The 17,201-nt window shown below is 41.5% G+C and overlaps 1 protein-coding gene across 1 annotated transcript in view; it reads left to right on the top strand.

Moving 5' to 3' along the window:
- MCTP2 (multiple C2 and transmembrane domain containing 2) overlaps positions 1 to 17,201 on the top strand; it is a 107,471-nt gene that overhangs the window by 46,434 nt on the left and 43,836 nt on the right. Inside the window, exons 13-16 of the mRNA XM_064456166.1 lie at positions 759 to 861; positions 11,246 to 11,347; positions 12,129 to 12,203; positions 13,003 to 13,122. Coding sequence (XP_064312236.1) covers positions 759 to 861; positions 11,246 to 11,347; positions 12,129 to 12,203; positions 13,003 to 13,122 — 400 coding nt within the window. The remainder of the gene's footprint in view (positions 1 to 758; positions 862 to 11,245; positions 11,348 to 12,128; positions 12,204 to 13,002; positions 13,123 to 17,201) is intronic.

Genomic DNA, 17,201 nt, shown 5'->3' with positions numbered 1-17,201 from the left:
GCTCTGAAACAGCCTTCTTTTGGGCAGAACAGCTGCACTGAGTTAAACAGCAAAGACACACTGTACCAGCTACCTCTTTCTTTAGCCCATGGAAAAAGGAAAAGAGGAGATAATGAATGCAACTCGTAAGTCCCCAGTTACCCATGCGTTTGCAGGCACACAGATATAACTGTTCTCAAATGAGAGTGATTTATTAATGAACTGATAAATACTTAAGTGCCAGCTGACACATCAGTAGAGCATTTGCACTGAATGAAACAAAAATATTTTACATTTGGCCTTTAATTAGGGTTGTTAGGGTATTTTTAAAAGTAAGTGGTTTTGTTAGTACCTTAAAAGGGGGATAATAGTTCAGTAATTGTTCAAGTCAAATTAAGTTATAAAAGTTTTGTTTCCTAGATTATTTCTTTAGTGTCCTGAAGCCTGGTTTTGAATTCAGTCCTTGACCTCTGCAGTGACCGGCCTTCTCTGTTGGAGAGCCGAGTTCTACACTGTTAGCATCAACATCAATGCACAAAAAATGTCACTGTCTGGTAGTTATTTTCTTCACCTAGTTATGGGACGGAAAGATGAGGGGAAAGCTTGGGGAATACCCACCATTTGATTCATATTTTGGGGGAATTTAATTAAATGCTAGTTTTATACTCTAAGGTAATACAAACTTAATTAGTAAAACAGTATTCTCAGATCTTTGTGGAGGAGCCTGTGTGCATGTGTATCGAATATTATTTTTTATGTGTCTCCACTTTTTGTTCCAGCCCTATTAAAGATATTCATGATGTTCTGGAAGTGACAGTATTTGATGAAGATGGAGATAAACCCCCTGATTTTCTTGGAAAAGTTGCCATCCCTTTGCTGTCTGTAAGTTACCTTTGCCATGTATATCATTCAAACATTGATGGTTTTGCTGGGAATGAGTTGCATTTCTTTTCCCCATAGCACAAAGCAACACAGATTTAGAGACAAACAGGTTTTTGATCTATATATGCCTTAGTTGGCAGTGTTTATAGTTCTCCTTAGTGTAACGAGCGTTGCCAACCCATTTTAGTACAAATTTGGTTGATTGGAAAGAAAATTGCAGAAGTGTCTGTACTTCATCTGTACTATATGCCATGTAGGTCTGAAAACATAATGGAGTTGTTCTGTGTGTTTCCACATCATCTTCTGAAGGTAACGTTTTAAGCATGTCTTTGTTCTGTCTTACTACTTTTTACTCCAAGAAAGTAATTGCACATCGCAGTAGGATTGACTAGAGATAGCTGTTGTTATTGGCACAGCTGAATAAAATTACCTAAAAGGGGTGTTTTCTACTCTGTAGTGCTTTTAAAGACTGGTGGCTTTTGTTCTGTAAACAAATATGTGAAGAGTGAGCAGTACCATGGGAGTATAAAATCAAAACTGGAAACAAAGCGAGCTCAGGGGAAAGCGGTTGCTCTGGAGATTAAGGAGAGTTGAAGCTTTTTCAGAAATGGCCAAAAAAGGCCAGGCTAAAGAGAGAGGATCATAAAGGGGTCATTAAAAGACATTAATAGAGAAATGGGGTAAAGGCAGCTTTGCGTTTGGTAAGATTGATTTAATTTTGGAACAAGGCTTGTGGTAATAGAATGAGTAAACCAGATGAAGAGGGTGTAAACAGCTCCACGTGTATGTGGAGTATCACAGAAGGTTCTGTAACTTCTGCAGTAAAGTTTGAGAAAAACTTCCTAGGCTGTGGCTTTTATTAAACCAATTCGCAGATGAGGCTTGAAACATCACGGGTCTCTTGTGCTCATGTCAGTCAAGCCGTGTAAACACACTTCACTGTAAGCACGGGGGTTTCCTCGAGTTTTAAGGCACTTGTGTTTTGCAGTAGGGTCCCTATGCAGAGGAGAGGCTGTGACAGGTATTTATGCAATGAGAACTCCATCGAGCCCTGTACAAACATTCACACTTGCAATATACAACATGATTCAAGTGATACATGCAGTAGTCAGATGCTTTCGGTAATGCACAGCATGATGCTGTGGGTAATAGCACTCTCGAATAGCCAGACGGTGAATCCTGATTGAAATTATAGAGTACAAAATTGCAGTATTGTTTTGAAACATCTCTTTGAAAGCATATTCACCTCTGCAGAAAGGCTGGCACACGTCTCTATGGTTAAGGCAAGAGTTTGTCTTTGAGTTTTAGAGGTGGGCTGCTGCAGGAAAGGCAGTATTGCAATAACGGCTTAGTGGGGCTCTGTCCTAGCAGAGGCTGGAGAAATGGGAGGTTTCTAGAAGGAAAGCAAAGGTCCCATCTGATCAAAGCGGGCCATATAAGCCTCAGAGAGTCCAGCATAGTTTAGGTAAGGGACCAAGCAAGATCAGAGAGGAGAACTGCAAATAGTTGATGTTTCCAAATAAATAATGAACTGCCCAGAAAACTCTTGAGCTGGCTTAGAGGGGATGATCCCTACCTAAGGAATGCTTTATAGTGGTAAAGAAATAGGCTAATATGCTCCATTTCTGTTCTTATTTTGTCTAAATAAGTGTATTTCTTGTGTATGTGAATTAAAAGCAACGTGACTTCTGAATCTCTTCATAAAAATGCGTTTGTATTCATCCACTGTGTGCTCTTTCCAAGTTATACTGGGGACCAGAACAGGGGGACCACTGCAATTTGGGGATAAGAAGAGCCTAAGCTATTCAAGTTGAGGAGTAAATACTGAGCTCTTGGCGCCTCACACACTATCATGTTCTTTGCAATCCTCTTCCCTCCATGGCTTGGACTGCAAGTTCTTTTTGAGGCTGGGGATAGTTTAGATTGTTTGTCTATTTTAGTGGCTTGAGTTGTCAATATCTCCAGTTTTAGGACACTGTTAGAGTCAGTTGGGCACGGAGGATGATTTGATGTTTACAGGGAGGAAAAAACCTCTTAACATCTTTTATTCCATTTTTGATCACTTTGTTAATTTTTCCCCAAGTCCTCATATCTCTGATGTTACTGGAAGAGAGTGGCTGGAGCAGCTGCTCTCCTGCAGATCCAGTGCTTGCCAAATGGTCTGCATGATCGGCAGCAGGCTGTGTGGGCTCACAGTGAGAAGATGTTAGATTTGGATTTTCTGTTGATTTTATAGGCATTTGTCAAGTATCCCTTAGGAAGCATGTAACAAGGCAGAGGAGGGGAGTGCATGTGTGTGGTAACATCCAAACTATTCAGCCTAGGTTTTTTGTCCAAGGTTTGAGGGGGGAAAAAAAAATAAAATAAAAACTGTTTATGCTTTCTCTTGCCAACTGATCTTCTTCCTTCCCGTCCAAACTTCTCTGCCTCCTATTTCAGTCAAATCTAGTGTAAATATATTCATCTCTGCTTCTGATTAAAAAACATTTTGCACCTATTAACTCAGTCTGCTCAGACAGAGAACGGCAATTTTCTTTGCTCTTTTTCTTGAAATGGGAAGTTTGATATATGTTGTCATTTTGACTATAAATTTGAATGCATCCTTTGAACCATTTAGATAAATATGCTGAAAGAGAACAATAGTTAAAGACTCAAGGAAGCCTTGGAAATCGTACAGGTTTAATTTCTCTAGGTAATCAGGCCTAATATTTACCTTGCATTAAATTCCCTTTTGAAAATAGAAGTGGATTTGCCTTTTTTTTTTCTGTTAAAAAGGCACAAGTTTGACTTGTGAGCTGTCAGCACATGAAGTAAGTTTACTTCAGGAATTGTTCATGGATGACTAGGTTCTTTTCTTAATGAAAAGTTGCCTTGAATAAAGTATATGTTGGAGGGATATGAAATGTTTAATTAATTTGACAGTGAATTTTGGTTTAAATGTGTTCAGGAGTCTTACACTAGCGTTTTGCAAACATGTGTACACCTTCATCATCACATTAACACACTAATAACCTTACCGCAGAAAAATTCAGAGACAGTAAAATTACTTATGCTTTCCATTATCCTTGACTGTGAGCTGGTCTTGCTGCAGCCACCAAATAAGAACCATAAAAAATTGGGCAGCATGAGAAGAGTTTTAAAGCGTCAGATGATGAATAAAGCTGAAAACTTCATGTTCTTTTGATAGGCATGATGAAGCATATTGGATGAATACACGATTTGCTTTGTTTCTCATATAGCTCTATTAATAATGCATTGTAGAGACATTGATTTTGATAGCATTACACTGAATTTGGAATTTTCACTGTTTGTAGGTAGGTGGGGAACAGAGGGAGAAAAGTGGTTATTGGCTTGCATTTTATATTTAGCAAGATGTTAATCAACCTATTGTATTTTTTTTTTCTCCTGCCCTTCTCTACATCAAACTACTGTCCTCTAAAGCACGTATAAGAGACCTCATCTCAAATACAGCTCTGGTCAGCTACATTTGCAGAAGCAGACTTTAAACTGGAAAAGACACAGATTAGTGCTACCAAGATATTCAGCAAAATGGACCCTTCTCTTGCCAGAGGTGACTTATAGAGTCTGGCTTGCCTAACCTTTGGGCTGAAAGGGAGGCTGCTTTCTCAGAGCCTGGGGAATGAAAGAGGAGTCCGTTTACACCACTGAACAGAGCAGGCTTTTGTGCTAGAAACTGAAGATGATCCTGGAGAACAGAGAAGTAGGGCAAAAACTTCATTGCTTCAAGAAAAGAGTTTGCTAGGTTTAGAAGTTTTGTAGGTTTTGGGGGACTTGAACTAATTATCAAAGAAGTCCTTTCCATCTCTGTGTTCCTTTGTGCCCTAGATCTTAGTAAAAGTAACCGTGTTTCTCTTTGTGAGGGTCTGTCTTTTTTGTTTTGCTTCAAGAGACTCCTGTCTCCTAGAAGGCTGCAAGTTATTAGAGACACGGGAGCATATAGTGTGCTTCAATGAATTTGAAAGCAGAGTATATCAAACATCATCGTGTAGAAAGACCTTTGAGTGAAGAGTTGTATCACAGATGGAATGTTTTTTATCTGCTGAATTATCAGCTCAGATAGTCTTCAGCTGCACCCTTTTTTTAGCAAACAGGAAGAGGTCTATGAAATATTTTCAAGTGCCAAGCAAGGTTGGTAGCCAATGATACAGTGAAAACAAGTAGTATGACTTTCACAAGCTTAATTATCTAAAACGTGGCCTGGATTCAGAGAGCAGACACCTGATGATTGCAGTTCCTGAGCACTAGACCATAAGTGCTCAGCCTTTTCCAGGAGAAGGCTTTAGAGTTTGAGAAGAGTGAAAATGCTGCATTTATTTGGCAGAGGCAGCTGTGAAGTGGATAGTCTATTCTGACTCTTAGCCCTATCATGAATGAGATATTTTGGAATGGGGAAAAAACCCCACATCTCTTCCAGAAAAAAATTACGCCTTGTTTCTGAAATTAAATTTTCACCCAACCATGCACTACTCACTGAAATGGTATCAACAGGAACATTATTCTTGAGTACCACCTACAATCCTTGTGCTCCCAGGGTTTTCAGCTCCTCCTCAGACTGCCTGGAAGCTCTTGTGTGGTTGCCTGCTTTCTTTCAGACCATCAGCTCTATATCTATCTGGTCTTTGGATATCAATCCTCTGCCTAGAACCCAAATTTCCATTCTACTTTTTAAAAGTCAAAAGTTAAAAGTCAAATATTTGGGGCAAAGAGTTTTGGGATGAATGAGTGGGCATTTTGTACAAAATCGAATCAAGGTATATTGCAAGACTGGGGAGAAACAAAAAACTCTTTATTCACATGCAGGTGGATCAAACATGTGCCTTGCTTTCATCTTTTCCTGGGGAAATATGTCCTTTGATAAGGGTAGGTGTGTGTCTATTACAAGACAGCTTTATGTTATTCAGGGCAAATGGTATGACATTGTGCATCAACAATGAGCTCAAGCAGGAATATCAGAGGTCCCAAATGCTTTAGATGAATTACCCTTGGAGAGTAGCCATTACCCTTTCCACACGTCACAGATGTTGATGTACAGAGGTTTAACCCAGCGTTCTTCTGTCAGGTCATCAATATATGACATTGAATCTGCATCAAAGCTGGATACAGAGTGAACTTTTCTTAAAATCAATGTAAAAAAAAAAGCCACTAAACCATATTTCTTTGAGACACGGGTAATGAAAAAACACCCTTTGCTGCGTAAGGGTCCTGTCTTCTCAGTGTTTTGTGTCATATCAATCTTGGCTTTCGCTATTTCATTAAAATTCTCAAGCGGTCAGAAGGTGGTTGCTTAATAGATTTAGCATTGGCTGGCTACATCAATACTGTGTTTAGTCACATTTGTTTTACTGGGGACATCAGTGGGAAGAGTTTAGCAAATATATTCATTCATTTCAAAGGAACCTGGTGCACTTTGGGCCTTGACTGTATGGTGGTCTTGTGTACCTGAATGTTTCCTTCAGCTAAAGCACTGCTAGAAGTTGCCTCGGTCTGAAGTGCCTCTGCAGGTCGAAATACTTAATGCACAAAGAATTTTAGCTTTTCTTCCAACAGATCATTTCCTTTGCATGGTCCTGTATGGAGAAGGGTCTGGGATACAGAATATGTGAATTGTTCTGTGGAAATACTGATATTTTGTCTTTGTGTTGACTCAGAATAGGGAAATGCCCCAAATACCATCAATTCCTGTGGGATGAAAATCCTGATGCTATTTCAGAGGTTTTCTGGTGGTGATCTTGCAAAATGAGGCATGTTGGTGGAGTAGGCACTGCTGTCCTCCTGTTCATCACATGGTTATGGACTGTCTCGGTTGATGATTGAGCCCCAGTGTGTCATATGCTATTAAGAAGCTTTCAGAGAACTGCAGGCATTAGTATTCAGTGAGGATATAAAACATCATCAATAAAGGAATAATATTGATTATGTCTCTTTAAGGACCTCACCTGCAGATATCTTCACATTTAATTTAAATAGTCCTTTTCTTCCCTTTTCCCATAAGTAGGTGTAAACATTTGTAGGAAAGATAACCTATTTTAGACACAGCTATGAGGAACATTGGCGTGAAATCCGTGTGAGACCAGGTACGTAGCAGAAGGTGCCTGGGTGATAGAAGGAATCTGATCTTTCTGACGTTTAGGTTCATCCTAGGACCCCAGACCTGGCTGCTTGCCTCTTCTACAACTGGAGAAGCATTTAAACAGTCTTTGTGAACAGCAGAGACTAGCAAAAAGTATCCAGAGAAGAGAAAGAAATAGATCCAAAATGAAACTAACACAACTGGCTGTCTCTCAAGGTTGAGGGAGATGTTGAACAGAATCTGAACTCTGGCCCAAGAACAGCATGTAATGAAAAGGCAGAGTATTAAAAGCTATTTTGGATGTTTTCTTCTGGGCAGAGTTGAGACATGCCACTGATCTAGTCTCCATGCAGTCATGGGTGTTAGAATGACCCTACACCTTTTGCTGAACTGCACTGGCTTAGCACGTTGCCAAAACTTTAAGAGGTATTTCTCTGTGACTTTCTTGCAGGGTTTTTTCTTCTTATCCAAATGAAAATGCAGTGGAGAAATGCCATTTCGTAGCCAGTTGTTTGACTATCTTGTGCTTTTTCCCACCCCCCCACCAAAGAAGGTCAAAAGCTAGGATATCTGTATGAATGTTTAGTCTTAGGCTGAGTTATAATTGTATATCTTTTACCAGACAAGCCAAACACTTAGAATTAAAGATGCCAAATGAGGCTGGCTGCAAAGCTGTATTTGCACTGCATGAATTTTTGCCTTGCTCAAATTTAAAATAGCAGCAACAACAGTAATGACACCATTTTAAAAAGTTTCCCAAGCAACAAACCACTCTTATTTCCAAAGACAGAGGTGGAAGTTATTTGTTGCTGATTTGAAACTTACTGTGTGAATGCACCTGCAGACACACCCAAAATGTTTGATTCAGCTCCAGCTCTTAAAACAAAGAGGCTTTTCCCCACTGTCAGGGCTTTTTTTGATTGCAGGATACCATGACATCAGACTCAGACCTTCTCAGTAGTGATAGCATTTTTTTCCTTTTTCTATCTATTTAGCAGCACGTGACATTTTTTTTTCCCTGTAGGTGATGCTCTTGAAAGGTGTAAGGAAGAAGTATATCCCAAGGAATGTAAAGAGAACTTCCCACTAGTTGTTACTCCTAGAGTAATTGGAAACCTTAGGAGAAATATGTGTAATTGAAATACATGGAAATTCAACCCGGAAAATAATCCCAGAATCCCAGGCTGGAAGGGACCTCAGGGATCATCTAGTCCAACCTTTCTAGGAAGAGCACAGTCTAAACAAGCTGGCCCAGCACCCTGTCCAGACAACTCTTGAAAGTGTCCAACATGGCCGAGCCAACCCCTTCCCTGGGGAGATCATTCCAATGGTGACTGTCCTCGCTGTGAAAAATTTCCCCTCTGGTGTCCAATCGGAATCTCCCCAAGAGCAACTTGTGTCCATTCCCCCTTGTCCTCTCCATGTGACTCCCTGTAAAAAGGGAGTCTCAGTCTTCTATGTAGCTGCCCCTTAAGTACTGGTACCTGGTGATGAGATCCCCTCTGAGCCTCCTTTTCTCAAGGCTGAACAAACCCAGCTCTCCCAGCCTATCCTTGTATGGCAGCTTCCCAGTCCTCTGATCATCCTGGTGGCCCTTCTCTGGACCCCTTCCAGCCTGCCCACATCCTTTTTGTACAGCAGGGACCAGAACTGTACGCAGTGCTCCAGGTGTGGCCTGACAAGCGCTGAGCTGAGCGGGATAATGACTTCTGTATCTCTGCTGGCGATGCCCTTTTTGATGCAACCCAGCATCCTGTTGGCCTTCTTGGCCGCAGCAGCCACTGTTCGCTCATGTTGAGCTTTCTGTCCACCAGGACCCCCAGGTCCCTCTCCACAGAGCTGCTCTCCAGCCAGGGGGATCCCAGTCTGTGCTGCACTCCTGGGTTATGTTTTCCCAGGTGCAAGACCTTACGCTTGTCCTTGTTGAACTTCATAAGGTTCTTGTTGGCCCACTCCTCCAGCCTATCCAGATCTTCCCGCGGAGCAGCTCTCCCTTCTAGAGTGTCTACTTCCCCACTCAATTTGGTGTCATCAGCAAACTTCGTCTGGCTACACTTGATGCCGTTATCCAGATCACTTATGAGGATGATGAATAACATTGGGCCCAATATCGATCCCTGGGGGACCTCCCTTGTGACAGGTTGGCACTTTGAAAAGAGCTACTTACCACCACCCTTTGGGTACGGCCTGTCAGCCAGTTCCCCACCCACTGCACAGACCACTTGCCTAGGCCATAATGCATTAATTTCTCCAGGAGGAGGCTGTTGGGGACTGTATCAAAGGCCTTGGAAAAGTCCAGGTAAACAAAGTCCAGCACCTGCCCCATGTCAACCAGGCAAGTCATTTTGTCATAGAAGGCCACCAGATTTGTCAAGCACGATCTGCCCTTAGTGAAGCCGCGTTGGCTTTTCCCAATCATGTGACTATGAAGAATCCAGAATTATGATATTGTGATATGTTTTGGACAGCTACATCTCAGCAGACGCACTGGGAACAACATACCTTCTATCCTGTTACAGGAGAGTCCATGAATCGAAGCTCAGTCTAAATCTGCTGGTGATGGCATCCCCTTGGACCAGAGGGATAACAACCACAAACCAAGTCCTTCTGACCCTCTATCTCTGCCATCAGTAAACCCATTTTTCAGTTAACTTGGGAAACTGAACAAAATCTTTAATTTCAAAAAACATTTTGCTTTGTTTTAATTCAGTAGCTTTTAAAAATATTTTTTTTGCCCTTGCTTGAGGGCAGGAAAAATAAACTTTATGATGGGCTGACAATACTGTATGTCGCAGTTGGCCTGAGGACCTTCTGGTTTAGGTCCATTTGGCGCTAGCCACTTCACTGGCTGCTCTGTTTTGGGGCTGCAGATTATCTGAGCCTGAAGGTCTGCAAAATAGGTTTTTGCCTGTCCCTTTCTTGGGAGCTGCAGCATCCTTTGCTGCCATCTCCAACCCAATGTGTACTCTCTTGCAGTGAAATCAAGATTGTTGTTATTGTTATTATCTATTTTTATTAAATAAATTACACATACATCTGCATAACTCCCAGCATCCTGTCAAAGCTTTGGATGAGAACATAGTAAAAGCTGGTTGGACACTGAGAGGATGCAAAGTTGGTCCTTAGGAGTACCCGCTTCTCTCTCAGCCATGAGCCAGAAAAGCCACCTACCCTTTGATGAGCTATTTGGTAGAGAAAGGATGGAGCAATATGGGGAAGGGAAGTGACCTTTCCCTTGTCTCATGAAATCACTTGGTTCCTGTTATGCCTTTTAATTTTTTCCCCTTACTCATTTCTACCGTGGTTTATATGAGTGCCTCTTTTAAATGCCAGAGCAGCAATAGCCACTTTAAATATGGTTGCAATTTCATGCCCCCAAATTTCCTCTGTTATCTTTAATCTTTGATCATTACAGTCCCTGAATGTAGCTTTTTGGTAAGCTGCAGGTTTTTTTATGTTACTGCTGTTTAGAATTAACTGGTCTGCTTCCTAAAAAGCCAAATGTTTAATCAATACATATCCTACTGTGTATAATAAATACATTTCTGCCATCACTTTTTGAAGAGTGAATGCTTTTGATTTGAGCCAAATAGTTTACAAAATGGTGAGGGAGGTTTTTTCGTTGGTTGTTTTTTTTTTTTAATAGACGTTTAATGCAATAGGGCCAACCGGCAGATTAGAGCATAGAAATGGTATTGAAATGCAGACGTGGGGCGGGGGGGGGGGGGGGGGAGAAGTCTTTTACATGAATTAGTTAATTTTGAACATTTGTTACATTAGCTTTCACTCCACTTAAGCTGATTAATTTCTTCGGATTGTGTTTGTTTCATGGGTAATAATTTGACAACCTTGCAATAAACTAAGCGTTAAGAAGTGGGTTTTCGTACTGGAGCGTGCACTAGGTAGGTAAGTTGCTGTTTGTGGCTCTTTTCCTGAACTTTGGAAGAAAAACCCCATTTTAAACCTGTAATAACAGAGGCTGATTACTTGCCATCAACTCATTGGCTTCCAGGGCAGAATTTTCAGACTGGTTATTGCGTGTGCTGCTCTACTGTAAAGTACAAGGTCTGTAAATTAAAGTTGGACCATAAGAGATTTAATCTGCAATTTTATAGGTCTCTAATCCAACGGTCATTTGGTATTTCAGGCTCCAAGTATATTATCAGGGTTTGGGGAGGGTTTTTTTTTTTTGTGCTTGCGATTTATTTATCTATTTGTTTGTAGTGTCTTTAAATTATATTGTGAATTACAGCTGGGAAAATATTGATGCTTTTTCTCTCCCCCCAAATATAGATTAGAAACGGTAAACAAAGTTGTTACACGCTGAAGAATAAAGACTTGGAACGTGCTTCAAAAGGAGTAATTTACTTAGAGCTGGATGTCCTATTTAATCCTGTAAGTTGAAATACTTTGTCTTTGCTTATCTCTGGCATAAGAAACGTGTGAATCTGCAAGGACAGGACGAGGGTGGGGGGTGATGCTTTAAAAACCAGGAGCCAAGCAGGAGAAGTCACGGCCTGGTGGTGGGTGGGGGGGGGTGGAGGGTGGGGGTGGTGTGGGGTGGTGTGTGTGTGTGTGTGTGTGTGTGTTTCGCACCTTGGGTGAAGGAGCATTGGGACATAAGAGCTCTGCGGTGGCCCCTCCGGGTGGATGGGACAACGTAGGGATGTTTTTGTACTGACAGTGACCACAGGCGCCTTAGGAAGAACGTGCCAATTACTGTATGTGACGCCTTCATTTGCAACATCCAGAAAAGGGCTTAATGTTTAGATTATTATACAATACTTTTAACACCTACTTCTTCCCCAAAAAGCTGACCCACAATGTTCTCTTCCCAGGTGTTGACAGGAAAAGTAATGAGGCATGGACACGGTGCACTTAGTTTTTAGGTGGCTGAGTCAGTCTCAATTGTTTATGCCCTACAGCCTTTTACTGATTTAAATCCTATTTATTAAGGCCATCGTGGGCTACACCACAGCTCTGCTCTTGCTGACGTGTTGGGCAGCCTTGCTCAATTTCTCATCCACATTTTTCCTAGCAGTTCCTCCTAAGTCTCCTAGAGGCTGAAAAGAGTGAAAGATCCTGAAATTCCTAATCCACACTGGTAATACAAAGTTGAAAAAATGCACTTAAAGCTACATGACATCTTTTTAATTATATTTTTTTTCCTCATTAGGTAAAAGCAAGTTTTAGAACATTCAAGCCCCGAGAAAAGCGCTTTACTGAGGAGAACCGCAAATTTTCTAAAAAGGTGAAATTGTGTCTGGGCTAAGCTTTTGCATCTGTGTTGGAATGATTTGAATTGCTGTAGTGCAGTTGCAAGAACAAAACCTATTAATGCGTAAAATGCTGAACAGATGTAAATTCTGTGTATTTTTGTATATATTAAAAGGTTTGTCTGTGTTAACATGAAATTGCTTTCTGATCTAGTTTCCGTCAGTAGTTCTGCTTCGTGCTTCAGAGCAGGGAAAACGATAGCTGTGGATGTTGCACAGTTCGCAGCACCTAAAGCTCAATAAGAGCCTTATTCCTGTCTTTGGGAAGGAAGAAACCAGGTCTCAGTTAGTTATTTAAAAAGTCCATAGGATTTTAGAACAGTGGCCATTACCCTTTTTTTAAAATAAAGGTGCACTATAATAAGGCTAAAATTCCCTATTTATTTCTACGGACTAAACTAAAACACGTAGAGAAGAGGTTCGGTGTTCTCATTACATTCTCTCTGGCCCTTTTCCTGAGACATTGCTGTATTTTGAAAATTAAAGGGGAAAGAAGGTGGGTTTGTGTTACTGTTTCATTTAGTTTTGGCATCAAGACGTGTTTTTGTTATTTTTCTCTTTTTCTAAGGGATGAGGAAAATCTGGAAGGTTTGAGTGTAATCAGAAAGCAAACAGGAGCCGGAGTGTGTCTCTGAAATAGAGGCTTTATTTGTAATATGTGCCCTGACATGCGTTTGTAGCTTACGTTATCCCTGTTTCTGAAGCAATAGTAGGATATTTAGTGTTTGATTAAACTCCTCTTCTCCTCCCCTCCTCCCACTCAATATTTATCAGATCTTATCAAGAAATGTTGTTCGCGTGAAAAAAATCACCATGGCAATATGGAATACAATACAATTCCTTCGGAGCTGCTTTCTCTGGGAGTCCACGGTAAAGAGCGTGATAGCATTTGTGGTAAGTGAATTTCTTCTTTTATTGCATGAGGCTAAGTGATACAGGATCTCGAGTGTTACCGCTCATTCCTCTCTACCGGCGTGAAGCCCTTTATCGTTTGCCGTTATTGGTGTTTTGTAGCTCTGTGGCTGCAGGGCTGCGGGTTTCAAGGCAGCCTGGGCCACGTTGGGCCTGATGAGCATGGAAATTAGACCTTCAGGAATAGCCTTTCTTTGCTCGGTGCAGAGGTGTTCAGCAGCCTGCACGCAGCACTAAGGATACCCGTGTCCATGGTGGGTGATGCCACCCTGAAAAGGCTGTGACCATGTCATGACCGTGGATTGATTGATTGATTGATTTTAAACATGGTGCCTGGGTGGTGGGAAAGGAGGCAGGTGGTGGCCAAGGGGCTGATGCAGGGAGATGCCTTTGATTTGGGTGATGCAATGAGCTGATGGGTCTTGTCCCTTCCACCTTCCATTGCGATGAGGTGGCATTTTGCTGCACCTTATCAATGCCTGCTGTGCCCGCGTCCCTGTGGCACATAAGCGGCTCTGATGACATTGCCTGTTGCAAATCTATTCTCTTGACAGTAATAGTATGTGATTTAAAAAAAAAAAAAAAGGAGAAAAGGAGAAGGCTGATCAGTGAGTTCTGCTGCACTCTGTGAACAAAAAGCCAAGTTCTCCACCTGCCTGTCCCACTTTTCAGCTCTCTCCTTTTTCCTCTTGGTAGTAAACACCCCATTTGCAGTTTTCTCATAATCCATTCAAGCACAAAAAGGTTTTGCCTGCTTTTCATTCTGCGGTGTGACATTTTCTTTGTGCTTGAAATGTTTGGCATGCCTTTAAAGGTTGCAAAATCATTTTGTGGTGGTCCAGCATGCAGAAAGTAAGTTTTTGAGTTGAGTGTTTATTAAGCAAAATAACAGCCACATCTCCAAGACTTCTCCCCTTTTTACTGTCTGTGAATTATAAATCTCTTAAAGGTTCTTTTGAGGAAAATACTTCACAGTGTATTTGCTACAGATGAGTAAAGTGGACCATCCGTGATTGAAAGAAGCTCAGAGCAAAGCCAGAGGAGCTCTTTCCCCTGCAGGTTAGAGGGATGACTGGCACTAAGAGTAGGTGGGATGAGAGGGTCTTTTATCTTCCCCCCTCCCCCTTCCTGTTGCTTAAAGCTCATTTAGATCATATCTAAAGTTAATGGTTCAAGAGTTGGCGGAGAGCAGAGCAGCTGGCACCTCGCTGAAGCAGGTGTGGCTGTGCAAGGGAGCTCTGTGGTTGTGCTCAAGGGAATAGGATGGTCATGCACACTGGGGCTTGCAAGGGAGGGACACATGTAAAATCACAGTGCCGATGTCCCACCATCACCATACAGCAAGAATCTAAACACGTATTTAGGAGGTTTGCTCCTCAGAGATTTTGTACCAAAATACTTGTGACGTTACAGCTGTGAAGTTCAGTTTTCTAGGCTTTGGAAAAGTTTGGAAGTGGTGGAGAGGCAGAAAAATAAGAAGGTGGGGAAGTGGGTCCACAGAAAAAGGAGTTGCTTCCTAGTGAAAAGGAGGATGAGCAGGTTACAAGTTACAGACTATTAACTTCTTTATTGGATACTATAATACTCCTGGTTTCTTGAAAGTGGGTAATGGGAAAGGAATAAAAATACATGACTCTCAGAACAATTACTGCAGGTTTCTTCTGCAAATCAAAATTTAACTCTATCTGATTTTTTTTTCTATGTGGAAATAATTCAGCTTACATAGTTAGCACTCCATTTTACCTCCTCACTGTTTCCAGCGTGTGTGTTCATAGTATTGAAAAGGCGCACACAGCGTGGTAGGTGCAGCATCCCTCACGGCCCAGCTCTGTATGTAAAATCCACTCTTAACAGGTTAAATGAAAGGTGTACTAAATATCACATTTTTAGAATCATCAGTTCCCAGCGACAGCGGGGAATGTACGTGACACTGAACACCAGTGGTGAGGAAGATGCACAAAGCTCCTCACCGATTTTTCAGCTGGGCTCGTGAAACCGTGGCTGGTAGCTTAAATGCCAGCCAGGCCCTTAAACCATAAAATGCCTTTTTTTAATGTTACAGATGTTGTCCCTTGTGCCACTGGCAATAATTGTTGTGACCATATTCTACATATACCCCATATCTCCACTGTGATAATCCCAGAGACTGGGTGGCCCTTAGGGCCTCCTTTCCCTGTTGTATTGCCCTTGGTTTCCCTCCATGGGTAGCCCGTGCCCCTTCCTCCAAGGAGGGGCTAAAGGGAGGGAGGAGGAGGAAGACAAGGAGGCAGTGTAGCCATGTGAACCTTGTTTTCTTAAGTAATCAGACAATAACCACTGCCAGACAGAGGAAAATATTTGTGAGATCATCAGAGCATGGTGATAGGCCAGGACGTGGATTCTTACACCTTCCTGTTTTAGTCTTCATTACAGTGCACCTCCCTCCCCATTAGGGCTGACAGCTTGCGTGTGTGACAGGGACATTAGCTGCTGCTTCTGGGTGCACCAGAGAAAAAGAGGGACAGATAATGGGGGAGGAAACAGGGGGCAGCGCAAGCAGGACACAAGTGAATGAGAGAAATGTGATCACCGTGTTTTTCTCATTTGTAAGGTGCATCATCCCAAGCTAAATTTCTTTATTAGTTTGTGATGGTGAGAGAAGAGAATCCAAGAACATGGGAGTAGATAATTTTTTTTTCTGAAATAATATTTTTCATCAGCATTCTGTGATTTTATTCTGATGACTTTTAACCTGAATTAATCGTACAGGCACAGAGGACACTGATCAGGCCTGCTCAGGCACAAGTGAAATCAGAAATTGTTCAGGTATAGAGGCTTTGGGAAAAGGGTGGAAAGGGAGGTGAGATGAAAAGCAAAATTTTACTTTTGGTGATATTTGCCCTGTGCACAAAGTGTTTGGTGCAAATTGTGTTACACAAATTCTAGAAAAAACATCCCAGGTCAGAGGAAGGAGGCACGCAGAGGTTGCCTGGATTCTTTATAGTGCACATTGCATCATTGCTCTGGTGTGAAAAATGGACACACATGTTTGTGCCTGCCTGGGAATATCAGGAATATTCCCACAGGTGGAAAATGTTGCCTGTAGAGTTAATAGTGTTCATGTACTGGGAGAGATCTTAAAAGACTTTGTCTGTGTGTTCTCCTCCATTAATTCAGGATTTGGGGGGATTTGTAGATTTTTAATATCAGAAAGCTCTTCAGGAATTCTACTCTGTTTATTTAATTTTGATATAGTTATCTCTATTCAACCCGATATTGTGTGTTTTGACTGAAACATACCTCTCAAAAAGGTCTGTATTTTGAAGATACCCAGAGACGTAGTCTAGTACCTCCCTGTATGGTTCTGCCTGTGTGCCTGACACTCTCCATATCCTACCCTGGACAATTTGCTCCCAGTTTCCAGGGTGAATGTTGTGCTTTCAGCCTGGTCCTCATCATTCCTTCCTCTTGTCACACCTTTCTCCATTGAAACATCACTTCCACGCTGCGTTGCTGGTGTTCAAAAAGCTGGAGCTGGGTGGTGAAATGTGCCATGGGGAATGTCTGCTCACAAGTCATGTTGTATATCTGCATGATTATAAGCTGTTTGTTTTTCCCACTCGTGCATATGAAGACTTGGTTTCTTACCTTCCTGATGCACTTTTAAACCAAATTCCTGGTCTTTCCTTCCACAGGCAAACACTCCCTGCCTGCTCAGCTCCCCCTTCTTCCCTGGTCGTGGATGTTAAATCTATAATGACTGAATCATTCTTACTGTAAAATACGTATTTTTAAAATATTTTAAAAGTTAATTTTAGTCACAGAATGATTTTCATGGGGAATTATGCATCATTGCACATTGTGCTTGTGATTTTATACAACATAATTACACCTTCTATTGACAGTTTTCTCTGCATTAATGGTAATTATGTCATTTAATGAAATTACAGTAATTGCATTAAAAAAAGCTATAATCTGGTGCAAATTAAAAGGATATATTGACTGGAATTTTTACCCTCTTTTTTTTTTTTCTTTAAAGTTTGCATGATAGTTGCAAGAGACAGTGACAGGATCAGGCAAAT

This window comes from Phalacrocorax carbo, chromosome 7 (assembly GCF_963921805.1).
Source record: "Phalacrocorax carbo chromosome 7, bPhaCar2.1, whole genome shotgun sequence".
Taxonomy (NCBI): domain Eukaryota; kingdom Metazoa; phylum Chordata; class Aves; order Suliformes; family Phalacrocoracidae; genus Phalacrocorax; species Phalacrocorax carbo.
This window is presented reverse-complemented; position numbering and strand designations above follow the sequence as displayed.